This window comes from Ambystoma mexicanum, chromosome 11 (genome assembly GCF_040938575.1).
Source record: "Ambystoma mexicanum isolate Mex_15411 chromosome 11, UKY_AmexF1_1, whole genome shotgun sequence".
Taxonomy (NCBI): Eukaryota; Metazoa; Chordata; class Amphibia; order Caudata; family Ambystomatidae; genus Ambystoma; species Ambystoma mexicanum.
In genome coordinates, this window is record NC_090934.1 from 860,138,715 (window position 1) to 860,160,671 (window position 21,957).

Below are 21,957 nucleotides of genomic sequence, written 5' to 3' on the forward strand. Positions count from 1 at the left end.
GGAAGGGAAGCGGAAGTCTCCCGAGAAGGTAACACCATTGAGAGGTACGAAAAGTGACAGTCAAGGCTGGGAAAGATGCAAAGTTTTACAGGAGCCTGATAAACCAGAGCGGGTAGACTCCTTAGCTAACTTAGGGTGAAACAAGCCTATCGGAGGGCTTTGGAGAGCCCTGAGGAACCAAGAAACTATAACATTCGAGGCTGGGATAGCCGCAGGGGTTACAGGAGCCAAGAAAACGAGAGAGAAAGAGAGGAGAAAAAAAGCAAGATAACAGTCCTTAAATATAAATCAGGAATATTGTCCAGAAGCATGTTGAAAATTTTAGAAATTCTATTAACAAAATCTAACAGAAACTGTATGGAAGATTTTAACATTTGATAAACTGAACCTGCAGGGAGGTTGTGGACTGTGTTGTGGGACTTTGACAAACTTTTAAACTCAAGGAAAAGAAAAAGAGATCCAGGTGATTGGGCCATGCAAAAGCCAAAGACAGAGGCTATTGCTCCATCCTTCTTCTTTTTGTAAGTTTTTCTAAGTGGTAGGCCCAGTTAGCTATTAGGATTTGGACTCAGAACTATTTCCTTTCAGACTTTGGCGAGCACCCATACTTTTCCGTCTTCTGTTTCACAACAGTAAACAGTATCTCCCTTCAGGGCATTCACTGATTCAGTTCTATTACTGGCCCCCAAGCTCTCGGACCGTGTCATCTAACATTTTGGCTTCAAAACGGTTTCATGATGGCAGCATTGGGCGACGAAGATATTTCAAATGTCTCAGAATAGCACTTTTATCTGGTCTAAAATGGCAGCGGCCAGCTGATGGGCACCATCTCCAGGTTTTGGACTTCACTGATGAGTGATAAAATTGGAAGCTTGATTCTGCAGGTCCATCTTCTCCACCAAGCCAGCTCCTAGTATTGTCTATCTCCAGTGCTGGTTTCCATGCCACTGCATACGTGACTCCTCACCCGTGACGCAAGTCACTGCCCTGGCCACGTGGAACTTGACCTCAAAAAACTTCTAAAAACTTGGTTGTTCAACCAATTTTAGATAAGGAATTCCTAGATAACAATAGTTAGTCACCTGATGCCCTAGACAAAACACTTTCTAAGCAAAGACTCCACTTAAAGATGAAAACAATAATATGACTTTGTAATACCAGTCAATGAACTTGTCAACCAATGTCTCTACATTATGTAATTTGTCTTGTAATTATTGGAATATGTATGTACCATGAAAACTGTTGAATCATATTTAAGATATCTGTAACTACGCTGTGATACCCCTGGGTTTGGGTGTATAATAAATGCAAAAATAAAGAACCAGAGGATGGTGCCTCTACCATGCCTAGAATCCTCTAACCTCATGCTAGGTGATATGCCTGGGAGGGAGGGAGGGCTTCTCCCTCCACCCTCTGAGATGGTAGCCGGGGGGCGGGGGGGGCGGGGGGGTGTGAGGGGCGGCATTCTTCTATCCCTTGAGAGAACCGTGATTTTCCTTGCATCTAGATGTGATCATGACAACACAATAGCTCCATAAGGCACTTTGTTGATTCTTTTCAGTGAGAAGGAACAGAGCTCTTCCTGGCGGGACATTTTGCATTTTTTTGCCTGCACAATTTTTCATAGCAAAGTCAAGGCTTCCCTTTTCTTTGCTGCTTCTTGCCAAGTTAAAATGGACTCACATCTTGGCGGCAGGCAATCAGAACATGTAGATGGCTTGGGGAGTTAGCCCAGATGTTCCTGATACCATAACGTTTTTATTGCATCTCCCTAGCAATTTTGCCAAAAGTGTAAATGTGCAGTACATAAAACAGCATGCTATGTACCTTACGGAATACTTTCAGTGTGTAATCGTATCTCGTTAGACAATCACACGGGTGTAGGCAGCGCAAGGAATTGTCTAATAACCGTGAAAAAGATCAGAGGTTCATGAGGGATGATAACATGAAGGGAGAGCACCTAGGTGAGTGGGCATCCAGATGAGGGGGCAATGATAAATGAACACATTTGAAAACTGCACAGGAAATTATACTGAAACTGTGAATTCCTAGAAAACCATTTTCGCAAGATATGAATAAATGTGTGCACAGTAGGGCTGGCAGAAATTTAAATTGATTTGTGAAATGAATAATGGACTCAAAGGGAAGTGAGGGATGGCGACTAGCTCTTCCCACCCTTCCTTATACAGTGGTGAGTGCCCTCTGCATCTAGGCGCACTGATCTTCAATTCTCAGTGCTCACTGATCTACATGAACTCACTAGCTAATCCAATCAACTGCCATTGGCCTTGTGTTGATCCTCACTGGACTTTCAGTTAATTTGTTGGTTGCCACAGGCCTTTTGTATAGTTTGTTGCTCACACCGCTTTTCACTAGCCTTTTATTTGTGATTTGTGATATGGGTTTATAACGCGCCACAGACAAACTAAATTATCTCAAGGCGTTGTTGGTTGCCACTTGCCTTTCATTTAATTTATTGGTCGCTAACTAGTCTTTTATGCACTTCTTTTGTTCTTCGCCGCCTTATTACTCATTTGTTGGCCACCGCCTTCCTTTTTTTTCATTTAGTTGTTGCCTCCAGGCCTATCAAATTAATTCAGGTGGTCGTTTACTTAATCCGGCCCAATTCCAGGCGTTTGCACACCCTAACATGACTATGGGTCACTTGGCAGCCACCGCCTTGCAAGTGTGGTTGAATGGAATAACAGATCTGTGTGTATGTCTGCATAGGCACAGCAAAAGCACAAGCTGGCCTGAAGAGGTTTGGAGGCCACAAAAAGAAGTGGCGGTGGCTGCATAAGGGTGGTGCGCACACCAAAATCATCTTGGGGCGCTAGTACAGTATATTAATCCATTTATTGTAGCGGTCTGTATGCATCCTGCTGGCCAAAGGTTCGAATCTGGGTAATGTCACCTCCGCCTTTCGTTCTTCCGAAGCCGATCCTTTTCTTTGGGTAATAGTTTGATTGTTTTTAAATGTGAACTGATGACGATAATATCAGGTATTGGTGCCATAGTCCCCTCACTTGAGAGCACTGTTATACTAGCTTTAATTATTACCTAATTAAATTATGTTCACTTTAGCACCACAAAATGATGAATGGCTAAGTGATCTATCCCAGGATTTGAACTTTGCCAAGCTCAGGCTGGCCATCCTGTCGGAGGGGAATGCTTAATGTGTGAGCTATCCTCCCAAACATTGGACTCTGGAGTGCCTTGTCTTGTGTGCTCTACACATACTAGCTCCCCACAGCATACAATATGCTGATCTCACTATGCTGCCTGTTTGGGGCATGGCATGGGGAACTCCTCCTATCCGGGTCACCAGCAGCGGTATAGTGGGTGTTGTGGTACCGCAGCAGGGTATGGGTATGTGTATGTGTGGCCACCCATTTTGTGTGTGTGTGTTTTTTTACTTGGCATTTGATGGCAATACTTGGCATTCTATGTAGTGGGCATTAAAACTGATTACGTAGCATATGGTGTGCGATGTGTGTATTTGATCGGAATACAAGGCATGAGATTTGAGTACACAGAAAAGCACGTCTGTAGCTGTTGTGTTTATGGAAAGATGATGACAATACATGGTACCACAACAAAAAACAAGTGCACCTTACAAAAGTCAAACATTGTTGGATTTGCAAATACTACTTTTACTTCTCTGCAAGCTGGATCGACCCGTGAGTGTTTTCCAAGACCATATGCACACCTTTCAATACTCTTGACCTGCCTCTGCATGGCTAAGCGTAGGTGCTGGTTCACAAGTGAAAACTAAGAATGTTCTTCCCCTCTGTGGGCTCCTTTCGAGAAAAAAAAGTAAACGTGTACAGTGGAAGTGGCTATTTTGTTGACCAACAATTGAAATAGTCTTTGCATTAATTAACTTGCTGGTAGATGCCGACCTTGTATCTAATTTGGTGGTTGATACCAGACTACTATACAACTTTCATACCTAAAACTGCATACATGTCTTTGTTGCTCTGTTCAAATTTCTCTAGGTCGTCTGTGAATACCCCGCCCCTCTTCTATAAATACTGAGTCCCACCCGAATGCCCACCTGACCCCTTACACAATCATTGATCCGGACTTAGGTTATTAATGAGTTCCTTTACAATAAAGTCATTAAACTGTTTCACGACAACCTGTAGCAGATCACAAACAATTATAAGGTATTATGTTTGCTGCTGGTTTTCTAGAGTATGAACAAATGCAGACTAATTAGTCGCATATGATCACTTTTTACATAGCAGCGTGTAACAAATGTTCCTAACAGCACCGAGTCAGGGGATTATTCGCGTGAAACAAAAGCAAATCAGACAAAGAACACCGCTTCAAATACAAAAATCCATAATACAGGCAAAATATAGGTTTTCCTGGGTATCAAATAACTATTATAGAAAAAAAAACATGTGAATGTTAGTTTCAAGTGACTGTTTATCACAATTACAGAATGGAACACGGTCTTTACCCCACACTGATCTGTTGGCAGTTGGCAGCAAAAGGCAGTTTTGGCTAAAAAAAAAAGAAAAATCCTTGCCTGTTGGTTAAATATGAGTCAAATAACAAGCTTTTTCAAGCGCTGCTTTTATAAAAGGGAGACACATGTTTAGCCTTTGTGTGCTTTGAAAAAAATGTGCATCGTCGCTCTGTCTCGCAGCACAAAGACTTCTCTGTTTACCTGAGGTATCCAGCAATGACGCATTGGAAAAATAATCCAATAAACCCAGCTGCTGAAAGGTGTCCTTAACACCAGCAGTACATTTCCAAGCCAGGACATTATCCAATGATGACCAATCCTTAATAATTAGACAAGTCAGCTGTACGCTTTCGTTCAACCCAATGGAAACCCACGAAAGAGCCACAGCTAATTGTAACTTGGGTACTAGTGTTTTAATACAGAATTTGAGACACAAGAACTCATCAGGTGTAGAGGCCCTCACTTTGATTAAAAAAAAAAAACGTGCGCTCAGCTTTGGCTATTGATTTGAGATTAGAGGGGGGCCAGCAACCAGCAGCATAATCTTACTGTCCATGTAGTTTTTAGATTTGTCGTAAAAAACATTTCAGGCTGAAATAACTAAATCTCCTCTGAAGACCGAGAACAAATATAAGATACCTCCATTTAATTGTTTCATCCAAAAGGCTACCATCCCTCCTTCAGGGATAATTTAAAAAAGAGTTCAGCTCCTTTAACATATACTAGCACCCTGGCGTGGTGGTCTGTTAGGCAAAGTTTGTATGCAGTACCCTCTGAGAACACTACACACAACTATGACTACATGCGTAAGCAAACAAACCTTTGGTATAAGTCTGTACTGCACAGTTTTGGAAGCATGTTGAGCAGCCAGGCTTATCTCAAGAGGGGAAATGTGAGCAGTAGTGGCGTTAAACAGAGATTCACAGTTACAGGTATTCAAATAGACTCTTACACTCAAGGTTTCTACTATAACAATTTCTTTCAGTTCAATTATAAAACACTCATTAGAAGGAGGCAATCATATAGTAACAGACAAATATGCTTCAATACTGTACACTCTTTAAGAAGTAAGTAAAAGGCAAAGGTTATCAGAACTTGAAAGACTACAATTATTCTTAAACAGTGCAACTACTTTGAGTTCACCAGGAGAGTCAATTCAATTCAATAGGCTATGCCAAAGTCATTGGGCTAAAGTCTTGGATAGGATAAAGCAGTTCTGGTAGTTAAACGGAAAGGTCTCTGCACAAGTTCTTAGAAGTATTTTGTAAAAAGAAGAATCCTATGTTGGGTCACAAGCTGATTAGGCCTGTGAGTTGCAAAAGTTTCAAGCACTTTCAAAGTGAGAGGCAAGTGCTCTCTGTCTTGTTTTACAGTACCTTACAATGAAGAAAAAGATGCACTTCTGTTCCTGGCAGTTCCTGCAGACCTCGCTGTTCCTGAGCCTCAGTCTTGGGGACAAGAGGGAGGACGTCGGGGGACTCCTGCACTGCACTGGGACTGGTCAAAGCTCGCAACTGGCAAACTTAAATTTTCATTGGCTGCTTCGCGTTTCAGCTACCGCACTGGTAACAACGCTGGCCCTGGCTGTCAAGGTGGACTGTCCTTGCTTCTGAGGTCCTGCACTCAGCTGAGGAGAGTCCGGCTCGGTCGGTCCAACGTCATGGGAGTCCGTAGGATCTTCCAAACGCGTTTGGCCAGCTTACAAGCAATGCACACAATCTGTTGTCCCTCTCCCTGGCTCTACGGTTTCCTGCAGTACTCTGAAGAAATGCAACCAGCTCCGTGATAGGTGTCCAGGTGACTTAATTGGTAGTTGATTGGTCTGGCCAACTCAAAAGGGAGAAGTCGTCCTTAGCAGGGCTTCTCCGTCAATGCGAACATGGCGATTCGGACCTGCAGCAGGGCTTCACCGGGCAAACCAATGGTCCAGGAGTTGCAGCAGCCGTCCTCTTCAAGCTCTTCTTTGGTTCCTTCGTTCCATTGGTCGACTCTGCCTTCCAAGCCCTTTTATTCAGTTCTCTCCCATTCATTCCAGCCTAGCTGCCACTCACCCAGCAGGGTGGCTGTCCTTGCCAGACAGTCAGCCAGCCAATCATCACATAGTGCATTTGGGTCTCCTAGGAGACTAGGCACAGGGAGTTTTGGGCACCTCCCAGACTTCCTGCCTACCCCAGACACTCTGGAGCCAGAGGCGGTCTTTACTCCTGAAGCCTGCCAAAGGCGAATGAACAAAGAGACCAAACCTGGTTTGACGCGCAGAGAAAAACTCTAGAAGGACCTTTCCACAAAGAAATGGCGAAAAAAGACCGGGACCTGTTTTTAGCAACGATGGCTGGGCGCCATCTTGAAAAACATGGCTCCCGTGATTTAACGTTACCCGAGCTACGAATAGTTTGCAGTCGGGAAAAATCTTGGTAGTTCGTTGTAAAACCACTGCCACCAGCCATTCTGAGAGGAAAGGGTAACATTTGACTGTTAGATGACTAACTAGATACTAAGTAACCCCTCCAGCACTCTATTGTAAGAGGGTGTGCTGGGTATAGAAATTGTCAGGGTTAAGTGAAGTCAATTTCACTACACTGTTCTGGGAAACGGTAGTTGGTCCCAGAGAAGGTATTTAAACCTTGGGAAAGCCTGAGGGTGCTGTGAAACACACATGAAAAAGATGATGCCTATGGAGTTGGTTAGACTCCATAACCAAAAAGAAACAAACACAGAAAACACATTGATTTGAAAAGTCCCAAAGTTTAGCAAAAAAGCTGGAGGTCTCTAAGGTGGGAGGAATTGGCACATTGATGAGAATTCTCCCTAACAGGGTCAGGCGGCCTCCAAGCCAGTCCAGAAGCTTGGAACAGGAGCTTTACCTCATGGTAAAGCCATGTTCGGTTACTCCTCAGAGGCAGGAAACCACCATCTTCCCTACCAAGACAGCAGGTAAGTGCACCCCGTAATCCCCATGTCCACTGCCCCGACCCTCAATTTCCACATCCCTCGCCCACCAACATCCCTTCGCGTTCGGCCTGTAACTCGCCCCTGGGGCATTACATGACGGGCTTAAACATAACAATTTTTCTGTGTTCCCTTTGGTAAGACATGACATGAGAGTTCTTTATCTTGGTTGCCAACTTCAATGGTCTCATAAAATTATCTCTACCATTAGATGTGTTATAGGTCATTTGTCGCTTGCCGTATCAAAATTTGTCAGTATATGCCAGGAAGGGAATGGATCTGGCTAACAATACAGGAACGTCCTTCCTCCACACCGTAATTCGCCTCACCAAACCCTCCCGACACTTCCCTTGAAGACACCATGTGCCCAAGAAAGGCTCCCTATTAGTTGCACTTTCTTAACAGCATTAGCGCCAAAAATTATGTATCCACATGTCTCCCGTCTCCCCTTTGGAGCCTTTTCGCCCTCTTCCCCATTAACCTCACTTTCCGGCTATTGAATGCCCTATAATAAGACTTGTGTTCTCATGGATTACTTTTCCTCTCAACACCACCATCTCTCAATTTTGCAATCAACAATGGTGGGGCAGGCGACCTTGCCCTATCAAACGCACTGTGTGCATCAGAATCCCATCAATTCTTACAATATGAGCTTGATCAATGTATTCTCCACACACAGTACTATTTTCTATAGAAAGCTAATTCAAATGTATTTTATGTCGAAATTCAATTAAAACAATATTACATAGTATGATTGCTTAATTGCATTTGGTTAAGGAACTTTTTAAAGTGCAATAGTGTAACTTTAGACCAAAGAAGAGTGCACAGGCTTCATAGAACATTACAAACACATACAAATAACAATTTGACTCATCAAAGAGGAGACATGGACAATGTAGCGTTAGTGTATCCCTCATGTATGGGGTGGCGTCCTTTCTTCGGATTAAAATCGGGGGTAACCCATTTTGTGATTATATCTCTCAATTGTGGACATCACCGTCACTTGGATCACGCCACATTACACTGCCACACTTGCTGCTCTCCACTCCGATTATGATACCTTCTCTGACTCCCCCTTATCTGGCCAAACAATGTGGATAGGTTTGGCTCAATACCAAGGCCCTCCAATCCATCCCTATTCTGCTTTCCTAATTTCTTCCCCCGTCATTTCACTGCATAACTCTTCAACTCTTCGCTCCTACTCCTCGTATCATTCTCCTCGTTTACCTGCCTCTTGGCTCTCTCACCTCATTCTTTCTCGATCTTGACATCCTACGCGACTCTTTACGCACTGAGGTGCCTACAGTGCTAATGGCAGCATGGGAGCAAACCCCTCCCATGCCCATGTCCTTGAACAGGACCTAACACTGTGACCATTCCCTGAATAACTTGCGGGCATGCCCCTGGCAACTCCCTCAACCTCACTTTCATCTCTTTTACCCTTACCACCAAGGCTCTTTCCATCAACCCCTCTTCCTGTGATCACTTCTTCCTCCATTTTAACATTGCCACACCCTCTCTCTCCATTCCCCTGCCTCCCCATTTCAAAATGCTACTTTAAAAATAACTCCCTACCACCCGATCTAGCTGGACTCGGGTCCTTTCTAACCTGTAAGATCTATATCTCACATGCCTTGAACTCTGCACTAGTCTCGCCCTTTGACTGCCACTATCCCGCTCCTCGGGACTGCCACTCTAGTGCATACTCCTAGCTTTGTATTATCCTGATGATGCAGATTGCCTTGATGCAGGTGCGCTTGCCAGATCTTCTCCCGTACAAGAATACTACAAATACGACAAGTAGAGTCCTCATCTGGTCTTTATGGTGACATCCCGCAAGCTCTCTTCTGGCCTCCAGCCTGACCTCATCCACTGTGCCAGATCCCATCCTCCATGCACCACTACATCCTGTTCTCATGTGGAACTAATTGTGCCAGTGACATTCCTTGCATCCTTCACCTGCTCTTAACATTCCATTCACTTCATCACCTCTCTAGGAACTTGAACATTCCTGGTTTCCTGCAAAGCCAATCTGTGGCCTGTCCCTCTCCTCTCACTACATAAAAATTTGGAAAAGGCCTATTTTTAAGCGCATCATTGGCTGCATAAAGACCAATGGCCTTTGCACCCCTCTTCCAGTCTGGCATTCACACCAGACATTCCGCAAAGTGAGCAGCTTCCTCGCTACTACCTAGCACTCTCGATACTACTCTCGTCTCAAGGTGAAAAATGTTGTAGTTCCAGAACAGACCCTTGCCGGGTACTTTGTCCCGCAGGAGTGTAGGATTAAAGGAGCCATTGTTCCATGAAATGGAGAATAATTGGTCTTAGAGGTAGAACGCCTTTTTTGAAGAAGGTCGGAGAGGTAGACTGGGTAGAATTCAGCCGATAGATCAAAAATAGATGAGACTAGAGAGTATACAAGGATGGCATGCAGTAGCAATGAGTTGGTTCAACATAACCCGTTCCGAGATTTTCAGTATTGGGGAAGAGAGATGCCGGGCGATGTTTGGCTTTGTAGCAATACACAAATACTGTTGAGCACCCAATTTAAGGAATGCTCATTTTTTTGTACCTATCATACAGTGTTTCTGGTAAATACATTGCCCCTTCTATCTCTTAAGCACTAGTAAAAATAATTATAATGCAGGATATTTAAACAATAAAACAAGGTTAATTGGGAAAAGATTAAAGTTTGGAGCAGCAAATCCGTTTTTAGGGAAAGTAAAACAAGTTTTCCTCTTTTATAATAAATGTTGAAATGGATGGTTGAAGTAGAGCAGTTTTTTATTTGAAGAGCAAAAGCTAGAGAAGTCTCTTAAGAAAACAACTTTACTTAAGTTGCAGGCCTATTGCCTTCTAACTGAAAAAGAATTTGGTGAACTAGTTGCTGAAAGCCTGTGTTAGAGGATCACTTAAAGGCTACTCCCCTGAAAGACTATTTCAAGGTTTGCATCGTCTTGTAATCAGCGATTTAAGAAATCTCATTAATTCTTTATGACAAGAAATGTACCCGAGGATATGAGAAGGCGATAGAAGGATTGAACACTGGATAGTGCAGCCTCTCCTTGTTGTAAGCCTATTGCCTTAGTCCCTACTATAATTACACGGAGGGAATTACCGGCAGTTGATAAATAAAAATATAAGCAGTGAAAATGGGTCTACTTCATGATTTTCAGGCCAAGTTCAGACAGTGTAGAAGCACTAAATCCATGGTTATTTCCATATTGGATATCAATAGGAGAATGGTGGATAATTGGATCATTTTGTTTTGGTCATGCTAATTTACTAGACTTTAAATCGGCACATGACACACTCACAGCAGCCATGTCCCCTTCATAGTGCAGGTGTAACCTTTTCTATTTAAAGTTATGGTGTTACCTGCGTCTCCTGGCCGCGAGACTCTTGACCAACAGTGTGGAAACCACCCCCTCTTTGCATGCGCCTCAAAGTACTATATCGAGTATTGGGGATGTAGTCTTAGTTATTACTTCTGTATTGGGTGTCATGACCCGTCTTCTTGGCTGCTATTACTCAATTGAATAAATAAGTCCTCATTAGTAGCAGGACTGCTTTACTCACCTATCCTAGCATTGTGGCTTTGACATTGTAAAGTCCCTATGACCTCTCAAGTGCTCTGTTTGTTGTGTATTTTTGTGTTTTTTCCAGTTGTGATCCTTGCTCTCCCTCTCTCTCTCGCTTGGACAGGTTCCTCATTCTCTCTGTGGTGCTCTTTGGTCTGACGTACAACCCTAACGAGACCTGCTCCCTCAATCTGGTGGACCACGGCCGGGGCTACCTGGGGATCCTGCTCAGCTGCATGATAGCCGAAGTGGCTATTATCTGGCTGAGCATGCGTGGCGGCATCCTGTACACCGAGCCACGGGACTCCATGCAGTACGTTCTCTATGTCAGACTGGGTAGGTACATTGCTCCAGCACGAACCTTCTTTGCACCTGTGCTCATTATTCTACTTACTCGTATACACACTGATAATGCAGTTTCATACAGTCTTGCTCATAATGCACTGTGATCGATCATTCTGTTGTGGTGGGGGGTGCTGATTTTGAAGTGTGGTGCAATGGGGTCCACAGTAAAGTATAATACAAGGGTGATGTCAGCGTGAACTGTGTTGTTGACTGTGCAGGGTGTTGCTAATGATGCAAATGGGTTGATTGTCCAGTGTGATGTAATGGTGTTGATGATGCACAGCCATGCAGTGGTACTCGTACTGTGGTGCATGGTTGTAATTGCAGGAAGAACTGGTAATACCATGTAGCACAGTGCTGTGACTGAAAACCTTTGAGGGTGTCAGACTTTCTTCTCCATCCGAGCTTCTGCCATTGACCTTGCCAAATCGTTCTCCTCCAACATATATCTCCTTTCTGTCACCACTCCCCACCCCAAAGAACTTCCCTTGGGTTTTTTCAATCTCCAACATGGATTGTCACCAGTCACTGTCCTTCACAGAAATGACATCACAATCCCTAGCACAAAGCAGGTCAAAACAATCGGGGCAACCTTTTTCCTCAAATTGCACTCTGCCATGAACTCTCATTCTCTATACCAGTCCCTCCACCAGCCCACATCTCCTCTGCCACCGTTCTGTCCATCTCACCTGTGAAACCTGGTCCCACTCTGGTCAAACATTCTTTATTCCCACTCCCTTCCATTTGCTTCACTAGTCATCAAACACACATTATCACTCGCATCCATCTATTTAACTTTTTTATGCTTTCTTTTCTAGCAAGTCCTTAAAATCATTGCCTTACAACAGTGGTTATCCCCATAGTAAAGATACCATCTGCTGTCCCAACCAGCTCTAAACCCCTAGAAAGGTTGGTCTGCAGCGACAGAACCTGGTCTCCAGGTAGAGCAATACAGCTCCCACATATGTTGCGCCACATAAACCTCTAAGCACATCCCACGGCAACCATTGCTCTTCTATTCCCTTAGCTTTCAAGCTCTCGGCAGTTTGAACGCAGTTGATTGTGCCGTACTGCTGTCATCTATGTCAAGTTAAGGCATCGAGTTGCCAGTCTCTCGCGTGCTGATAGAAAGAGGTGCCTGTCTCCTGGGGAAGGTTCACACCACATTCTCTGAAAATGCAAGGAGGGAGAGAAACTGAACAGGACGAATCTTTTCTTTATAGAAATGTTTTATATTAAAAACATAACTTACTTGAAATGGGACACTGCAGCTCACTCACCGATATATCCATTTCCATGGTCTGGATTGTGCTTTGCTGCTGCAGGCTTCAAGATAACTTTAGAAGATGATGAAGATAAGAGTGTTCGATGTCTCAAAGTCTGCCTCCTGTGGAACCTTGTATAAGGGACAGTCCAGGATCCTTGGAAGCTGGTGGCAGCCATTAAATGGATATCAACTATTCTAGTGTACACTGTAACCTTTAAGTGTCTTTGTCCACAGCCAGTCACATGCCCTCTATTCCTGACATACACAAGTGAAAATGTGTTTGCTGTGGCATCCACAGGCTCACATTTCTGTTGTGGACTTTGCGACTTTGGAATAATGCTTCATCAACCTCTTCCTCTGGCCCGACAAAGAAGCATAGCACCTGGACAGCATAGGGAATAGGATATACCAGAACTCATCCCTTCATCTTTTCCAAGCCATTGTGTATGTTTGGCCATCAGGTACCCAGAGACTCTAGAATGAAATTGGTGGGTGGGAGGGTGGAGAGGGGGTTGCTTCACTCCCTCCATGGGAAGAACAGGCACTACATGTATTGTGGCCTGTCTGAAGTGAAGCAGGTGGCCGTGGTTCTTCTGGATCCAGTCCTCATCGCGAGGACATGGCAACCATGGGTGTGCGCATGAGAGCAGGTGTCAGCAGGCAGGCCTGGTGAATGGCCACAAAGCTGCAGCAGGATGTCCAAGAAAAAGTGCTTGGCGTTCCCTTTGATGGTGTAGATTTGCTGCACTACTCTACGAGGAGAAGCTTCTGACGAAGAAGACACACTCTGACAGCAAACTCATTAGCCATCCTGAATAAGCAATTTAGCAACATCTTTCAATCCACTAACTAAGCGAAACATGGGTGGTCGTCTTGGCAGGTTTTTGTGGATATTAGGATCCCAGAAGCTGTCATCGAGACCACTCCTCAAGTGACACTACACATGCACAACCCAGCCACCATGAGCCATTTCTTCCGGCCCACCTCCCAAAAGCCCAAGAAATGAAGTATTTATTTTGTCCATCTCACTTACTGTGGAATGGAGGGTCGCTCTTCATCCTGAAAATGTATATCCTCTGACCCATGGCTACTCACTATGGTGACCGAGAGTGACTGCCTGTTCACCCCTAACTCCCCTGTGTTAAGGCAGTTTCTGGACAACCCCCTGTTGAGTGCTGTAGCCGCACCTTAACCACTAACATTAAGGTAGGGCAGAGCACTTGACCTCTCTTGAGCGCACAGGCATGCAGAGCCACCTGGATTAACTCTAGGTTGACACAAAGGAAAAATCAGTCCACACACTTTTCCATAGAAAAGACAATACATTCTTATACATGTATTACATTACACATGCATATCCCTCTATTAGTTGCATACATACTTTAGTAAACACAATATACATAGTAAGAATTCCTCATGGTGATAAAAACAAACACACAGTTATAGCACACAATTAAATACCCAATGCCAGTACAAAGCAGTACTGGTCATAATACCCACTACTGTGTTATATTGTAGCTCCACTATGTGATGATCAGCAACCCACATTTGGAGAAAAGGGGTGGAAAGAGAACGGGGCTAGTCGTGTAACTATAGTTACAATAGTCACACAGGATCCCTAGTGTCAACACGCAAAGCTACAGTCTTTCTACACCAATGGGACATAGTATTACAGAACTACAAATGCACATCTACCAGTTAATGAAGGTTCCCGAGAATGAACAACAATTCTAAAACCTAGCCAGAGGGCACCAAGAAATCCAGATGCACTTTGGCAACATTTATCAAGGCAGTACACTTCAGGGGCAAATGCCCGTGTCGCCAACATTAGTTACAGTGTAAGTATGCATTCACAGTCGAACAAGTGAAAAGCATGACTTTAAAAAAATATATTACAAATCACAGGTCGGTACTAAAATTCAAATCTTTGGCTAAAACTCGCGGGAGCCAAGGTGGATGCAGGAAAAATGTCTCGGGGCAGGTGAGTACCCCCATAGTCACTTTAGAAGAGTTTTAGTTGAGTAGAAAGTTCCAATGGAAATCAATGGGGCAAAGTCGGTCGGCAATCTGCGTGTATACGGAAAGGCAGTTAAGTCCCACTTTTTCTACATAGGTTTGGATGTGGCTGCAAATGACCCCAAGGAGGACCAGAGGAGACCCCAGTGTAGAGATCCAGAAGTCGGTTTGAAAACCAGAAGACCTAGAAGACCATGCAGCACAGCAGGGAGACCCCTCAATTGTAACAATGGGAAAGCACTGTTAACACTTGCTTCTGAAAAGTTTCAACCCCAGATCACAGCAACCCCTGAGAATGATTATCGAGAATAACCCATCATCCTAGCACCCAGGGATAAGTACTCACAATGTTTACTTCACAAACAATGTATTTTACCAGGCGAATAAACCTGGTAAGTATAGGGCTTCTTTCTTAGGTGTGGTTTACAGGATGAGACGTCCAATGGGTGGAGCCCTGGGCCAACATTGACCCCCTATGACAACATAGAAGAATAAGAGGCCTTCCCCCAAGGAGGCCCTCAAGCCACCAGCAAAAGCATTGGCGATGAAGACTCTAAGATGGTGGTGGAAACGGCAAACAGGATCCAGTGGCTCTGAGGACAAGGAAAGTGTGCCAGCCACAGAAGACGGTCCTACCAAGAAAACCGATTCCTTTTCCATTGGAAGCGATATGTGATCAGTCTGGAGGAAGTGTTCTCTCTGACAGTCAAAACATGAGCCATTTGAATTACATGCATTAATTGCACTAGGGTAAAACCAGTCGTGGGCCTAAGAGGTCCACCCCTTTGTGCTGGATGTAGCCCTCAACAAAGCAATAAACAACTTAACACATTACAATCTGAGAGTTCGTGCCACTTGCTGATGGATGTTTCACAAGTGTGCAATATAGTGTGCAGGGCTAGTGGTGCAGTATTCATGAGAGTTGTTGGTTGTGCCTCTACTCTTATGGTTCTAGTAGTGCAGCGTGATGCAGGCAATGCATCATCATACAGCCCTGTATGGCATCAGATTAATGGTGCTGTGTGATGTGTGCTTGTGATAATGTCGGATGCATTGCTGCCAATGATGCAGTGGAAAGCACTGTTTGTAAGTAGAGGAGTGGTGCTGATTGTCAGTGTGATGTGGCTAATGCAATGGGACATACTGCAGGGTGCTTTAGTGACATGAAGAGTGCAGGCAACGGTAGCGTTGCCTGCAGAAAGTGTATTGCTGTGCTGTAGACACTAGAGCATCATGCCACGGTGCTGATACTGCTGTGTGGTACATTGATGCAGATGGTAAATTATGATCTGCTTGCGCTCTACCATTGACAAACAAGTGGAATTAAGTGGTGCTGATGGCAGTGTTTTGTGCTGGTGATAAAGTGAACTTCAGTTGTTTTGATAGTGAAGTATATTATAGTGCTCCTGTCAATGTAGTGATACAGTGTGAGCTAGTGATATGGATAATTCTGCCCATGTAGATATGTGTGTTATTGCAGTGTATACTGTTTAGTGTGGCCAGAGACATTGACAGGCATTTGCTTGCTTTCATTTCAGCTATCCTGGTGATTGAGTTTGTTTATGCCATTGTGGGCATTGTGTGGCTGGCTCAGTATTATACATCCTGCAACGACACAACTGCCAAGAACGTGACTCTGGGTAGGTGCCCCTGGTGGACTCCTTCATAGTGCAGTTTTATGTTTAAGTGAGAGATTCCCTGACCCTTACTTTGCTGTTTTCACTCCCTATAGGGATGGTCGTCTGTAACTGGGTTGTCATCTTAAGTGTTTGCATTACTGTGCTCTGCGTATTTGACCCGACAGGGCGGACCTTTGTCAAATTACGTGCCACGAAGAGGAGGCAGCGCAACTTGCGGACGTATAACCTCAGGTTAGAGCTTAGAGCAGGCCAAATAAGCTGCTACCCTTCTTGCTTTCCCCAACTTGTCTGGACACTTTCCATCTCTCTCACTCTTTTCCTGTGAATCCATCCTTTCCACAAAGCTTCCTTCAGTGATGTCTGTTTCTCTTGGGCTCTTTCCTATTCTTAGCATCCCTGTATTTTTCTGGTGATCGTCTTCATTTCCCTCCTGTTTCTAGTCTCCTGATATTCTGATGATCAGGCAGAGGTGCACCCCTGAAGATCAGCCAGGCCCCTGGGGTTCTTCTCCAATGATCAGTCCAGTGTTATGCACATCTGTACCTTCCTCGGTTGTCTTGTGTTCTCTTCTGCAGGCATCGTCTAGAGGAAGGCCAGGCCAGTAGCTGGACTCGCAGACTCAAGGTGTTCCTGTGTTGTACTCGGACCAAGGATTCTCAGTCGGTAAGTGAGGTTACCTCTTGCCTTCTGTTTCCAGAGCGCTGGAGTCATGATGTGGCCAATCCTTCACCAGGGATGGACTGAAACAGACATCAGCATTTCACAGTGGGGTGCATCACACTAAAGGTTTTAAGTTTGCACGCTCCCAAAACTGAATAACATGGGTTTCATCAATCTCTTGAAATTAGTATTGAGACACCAGGGATGTGGAAACAGAGCATATTGGCAGAACAGAATGGCATGTTTATGTGTGGACAGCTGGTTGACCTTTTTATTTTTATTGGGGTATTTGTCCAGCATGGGGTCTTGTATGGATTCACATATTCCCTGTCGCCAGGCTGTGAATCCTCAGTAAAAATAAAGCGGCTTTGCTTTAGTCTAAATACTGCTCATCTCCTCCATATCCAGTCATTGTCCTTTGGGTCATACTGCCCGCAGCCAATGACACTCATCCTCCTAAGCTCCAACCCTGGTAGCCATCTTCAGATTTGTACCACCCGTTTCTAGTGTTAGGAGTCCTTGTGTTTCTCTACTCGAAATGTGTGCATTTTCTTCAGTTTTTTTGATACTTTCGATAGTTTTCTTCCATCTCGTCGGTGACTGCCGGCAGTGGGGATCTTTTGTCGACAAAGATAGTCTTTCTATCATTGGATCTTCTGTTTAGTTCATAGGCTTTATTTCGACGGGCAACAGTTAATATATACATCATATACACAAGAGAACTAATTTATAAAACCCACGGTCATCACATCATCACAAGAAAATATATAATAGTATAAAACAATACCACGTGAAATGCTCAGATTACAAATACTTTTCAAAATCAAGTTAATCATGCTCCTTTCCCCTCTTTATGCAACCCTCCATACCCATTTAAGGTAAGTTCTGGTCGCAAAGACTGCAGGAGTGTCTGCTGAATTTAGGCACAGACCCATAGCTTCAGCAACTGGCCTGCATCCGTGGCTCAGAAATAGCAGTTTTAAAAATAATTTCCTTAAGCCTGCGGAGTCCGGGCACAGCAACATTAGGTGTTGTACGTCTTCTTTAGGGTCCTTGCATAACAAGCAAGACGAAGAAACAGCACTATCCAACCTATTAAACAGGTCGGCCGTGGGCAAAATCCCCAAGCAGAATTTTACATGCAGAGATCTTTCAAAATTAGAGGGAATGTAATGTAAGTATTCTTCACAGCCAACCTGGTTTTTGATGTTCAGATAACGGACTAAGGTTACAGAAGCTTGGGAACTCGCACGTTATGATATGATATGCACTTATAATGCGCCTATACACAAGTGTTTCAAGGCGCGACAAGGCAAGCGAGGGGAAACAGAGGGAGGACAAAAAAACAACGATCTTACTAGGTCTAGTGACATTGAGATTGCGCAAGTGCAGGGGGGCGGGGAGGGGAGAAGAGCCAGGGGAGGTGAGGTGGGGGAGGATGGACAAGTGCAGGACAAGGAATCAACAGAACTATAGTGCAGCCAAAAGTTGGCAAGTGCGGGTGTTAGAAGTGCAGACAACCGGTGTCTAATAAGGGCAGGAAAGGGTCTGTAAGGGTAACAGATACAGACCACAAGTGCAAGGGGTGCTAGGAGGCAGTGCGGGTATGCAGCTGGACGGGCAAGGGACTGGGTCCGAATTCATAGTGTAGCCAAGTGACCGGTGAATGTATCAGACAGGAGATCAGCAGGGGAGAGGAAGGGAGGAGGCAGAAGCAAAGAGGAAGGTCTTGAGGTACTTCCAGAACTGGAGATGATTCTGCTCAAGTTTTAGAGAGGAAGGGAGGCTGTTCCAGAGGGAGGAACCAGTCGAGAAAAAAGAGATCTGCCCCCAACTCGGTGCTGCACCTTAACCAAAGCAGCCCTCTTCACCACAACACTAGAGGCAAAAGTTAGAGCTCTAGGGTTACGCCAATATTCCTCAAGCCCCCCAGTAGATTCTTTTTTTGATCAAACACTTTTATTGATTTTATTACATCATACAAGAAAAAACAGTGACCCTGAAGGGTCCAACCAACAATAATAACATAAGCAGTAAAGAGTGTATGGTCCGTTTTACAACATCTTGAGGACACATTGTCAGCGTTATGCACATTCTTGCTATGCCATCACATGCTGGCCGTCGGCCTAGTTCCTACAAAAGAATTTCATACTGCATTCTCCCACTTTTCCCAGATTTTCCCCGCTTTCCTAGGACATCCCCTGGCCGCATATACCCTTCGCTCCATCACAATGCATGCTTCCACATCATTTAGCCACTGTGCGTGCACAGGGGTGACGCTCGAGCCCCACAGTCTGGCAATGTTGCGCTTAATCAGTGCCGTGGAGGTTGCAAATAATAGCCTATCGGAGCGAGACATTTCGCCTTCTTCCTCCACTCCCAACAGCATCAGCTTTGGATCTCTGAGCACAGTTCGACCCAAAACCTTACTGAGTGTGTCACAGCAGTGCTGCCAGTATGTCGTGATGTGTGGGCAATCCCATATGATGTGAAAGAAGGTGCCCTCGTTTTGAAGGCATCGCAAGCAGTTTGGGTCTGTGGTCTTGCCCCATCTGTACAACGCTACCCGCGGGTAATATATTCTATGCAAGATTTTGAGTTGTACCAGGCGTAGCCTGGCCGAGATGGCCGTTTCTCTTGGGTACATTAGGATCGTTATCCAATCTTCGGGCGGTATCGCTCCCACATCCCTCTCCCACTTAGATTTTAGGCTTGAGAGCTCCGGTGTGGCAAACGAGGTGAGGACATTGTACATTACTGAGGTGATTTTAACATCTATGCTCTCCAGAACCAGGTTTCTTTCTATGGGGGTGCAGTCCGCCATATCTCGTAGTGCAGGTAAATGCTGTTGTAAAGCATGACACAGTTGCACATGCCGATATCGGTCCGTGGCAGGCAGATTAAAATCCTCCACTAACCTCTCAAATGTCACCGGACTCCCCTCCCGGAACACATCTCCTACTTTGGAAATTCCCGCAGCCACCCAGTTCCGCCATTTTGGAAGTTTGCCCAGCTCCGGGATATTTTTGTTCGCCCACAGTGGCTGTACTGGTGTGGTTCTCCCCTCCCAGTGTATGTGCTTGTGTGCCTCTTCCCAGACTAGCGTTCGGTGATTAGCCATTGTTTTGTTACTATTGCTGTTAGTTTTCCGGTATAGGGATTCTAATGGGGTTGTGCTGGTCCCATCGAGAGTATCGAATTTTATGTGGGGTAGCGAGGGATCGCCGTGTAGGAGGTCGTTTATCACCGCCATTTGACTCGCCCAATAGTATGTCTGTATACGCGGCAATCCTATGCCTCCCTCCCAGATGGAGCGCTGCAGGATGTGGAGCGCCAGTCTTGGGTGCCCGTTATTCCACAGGAGTTTCCGAAGGATCCTGTCAATTCTGTGAAACTCTTGTCTGGGGATGTGTAGCGGGGCGTTTTGGAGTATATACAGGAATCTAGGTAACGCCAACATCTTGAATAACGCTGCTCTCCCTAATAGGGTCAGTGGAAGGGCGTTCCAGTGTTTGACGTCGTCCGCAAAGCGATTAGTGACCGGGTGGAGATTCTTATCTACATACTCGGCCAGATTCGTCGTTATCTGTACCCCTAGATAGCGGAATTGGTCAACTTCTATGCGAAATGGGCAGTCCTGTAGTTCAGCGCTGTCCAACTCTCTCAGTGGGAATAGTGTGGACTTCGACCAGTTCACCTTCAACCCACTAAAGGATTCATAATCCTTCAATATACCAATCACCACTGGGCACGAGACTATGGGGTCCGCTAGATACAAAAGCAGATCATCCGCATACAGCGAGACCCTATCCTCCCAATTTTCTGTCCACCGGAAGCCCTTCCATAGTCGAGATTCACGTAATAGAATTGCTAGTGGCTCTATGGCCAGCGCAAAGAGCATTGCAGACAGGGGGCACCCCTGTCGTGTTCCCTTGCCCAGTCTGAACGGTTGCGAAGACCAACCATTTACTCTGGTCACAGCTTCAGGGGATTCGTATAGTAGTTGTACCCATCCCAGGAACTGGTCACCGAAGCCCATTCGGCGCATTATTTCCCACAATGCTGGCCAGTGTACCGAATCGAAAGCCTTTTCAAAATCTATTGCTAGCAGGGCTAGGGGGTCCCGCAATAGGGGGGATTTTTCAATCGCAGTGTGCAGTCGGTGGATATTCATACGCGTTGACCGCTGGGGCATAAAGCCACATTGGTCAGGGTGTATAAGTGATGAGATAACTTTCTGCAGGCGGATTGCCAACGCTTTCGCCAGGATTTTGGTCTCGGTATTAAGTAATGAGATGGGCCTGTATGAGCTACACCTCTCTGGTGGTTTATCTGATTTGGGGATCACCACTATAGTGGCCCTTCTTAGGTCCAGGGGAAGCTGCCCTTGCTCCCTCGAGTGAGTGTACATCTGCAAGAGATGCGGGATTAACGCACTCGGTTCCACCCCCTTCCACGTCTCTACCGGGAATCCGTTTGGTCCCGGAGTTTTCCCAGGATTTAGTTGAGACATGGCCGCCCCAAGCTCTTCCTTGGTAATGGCTGCCTCAAGCAGCCCTCGTTGTGTGTCCGTTAGGCTGGGTAGGGTGATCCCGTTCAGCACAGAGAGATCAGTGGGGGCTTCCGGTGACCCATAGAGCCCTGCGTAGTATTTAGCAAAGCCTTCTGCGATCGCCTGGTCTGTCCACAGCGGTTCTGAATTGTCGGGTTTGATCATCCTGACCTGTTTGTGCCCTTCATCCCTACGTTCCAGCCAGGCCAACAGTTTACCCGCCTCATCGCCAGTCTCATATAATCTGGCTCGCATTGTGGCGTGTGCCTGTTTGGCATTGTCTAAGGCTACATTGTGCAGTTTTTTTTGGGCAAGGATTAAAGCTCGGTTCGTTTCGGGCAGGTCTCGCGCCAGATGTGCACTTTCTGCCCGTTCCACCTGATCTTCCGCTTCGTGTAATTTTTGCATGTGGGCCTTTTTATGCGCCGCTATCCAGGAGATGATCTCTCCCCGCAAGACCGGCTTGT

General features: G+C 45.3%; 1 protein-coding gene across 1 annotated transcript in view; it reads left to right on the plus strand.

Annotated features, from left to right (window-relative positions):
- The window catches only part of DAGLA (diacylglycerol lipase alpha), a 323,287-nt gene that overhangs the window by 124,491 nt on the left and 176,839 nt on the right, over nt 1-21,957 (plus strand). Inside the window, exons 3-6 of the mRNA XM_069623887.1 lie at nt 11,135-11,346; nt 16,177-16,278; nt 16,371-16,509; nt 16,854-16,941. Of these exons, the coding sequence (XP_069479988.1) occupies nt 11,135-11,346; nt 16,177-16,278; nt 16,371-16,509; nt 16,854-16,941 (541 nt within the window). The remainder of the gene's footprint in view (nt 1-11,134; nt 11,347-16,176; nt 16,279-16,370; nt 16,510-16,853; nt 16,942-21,957) is intronic.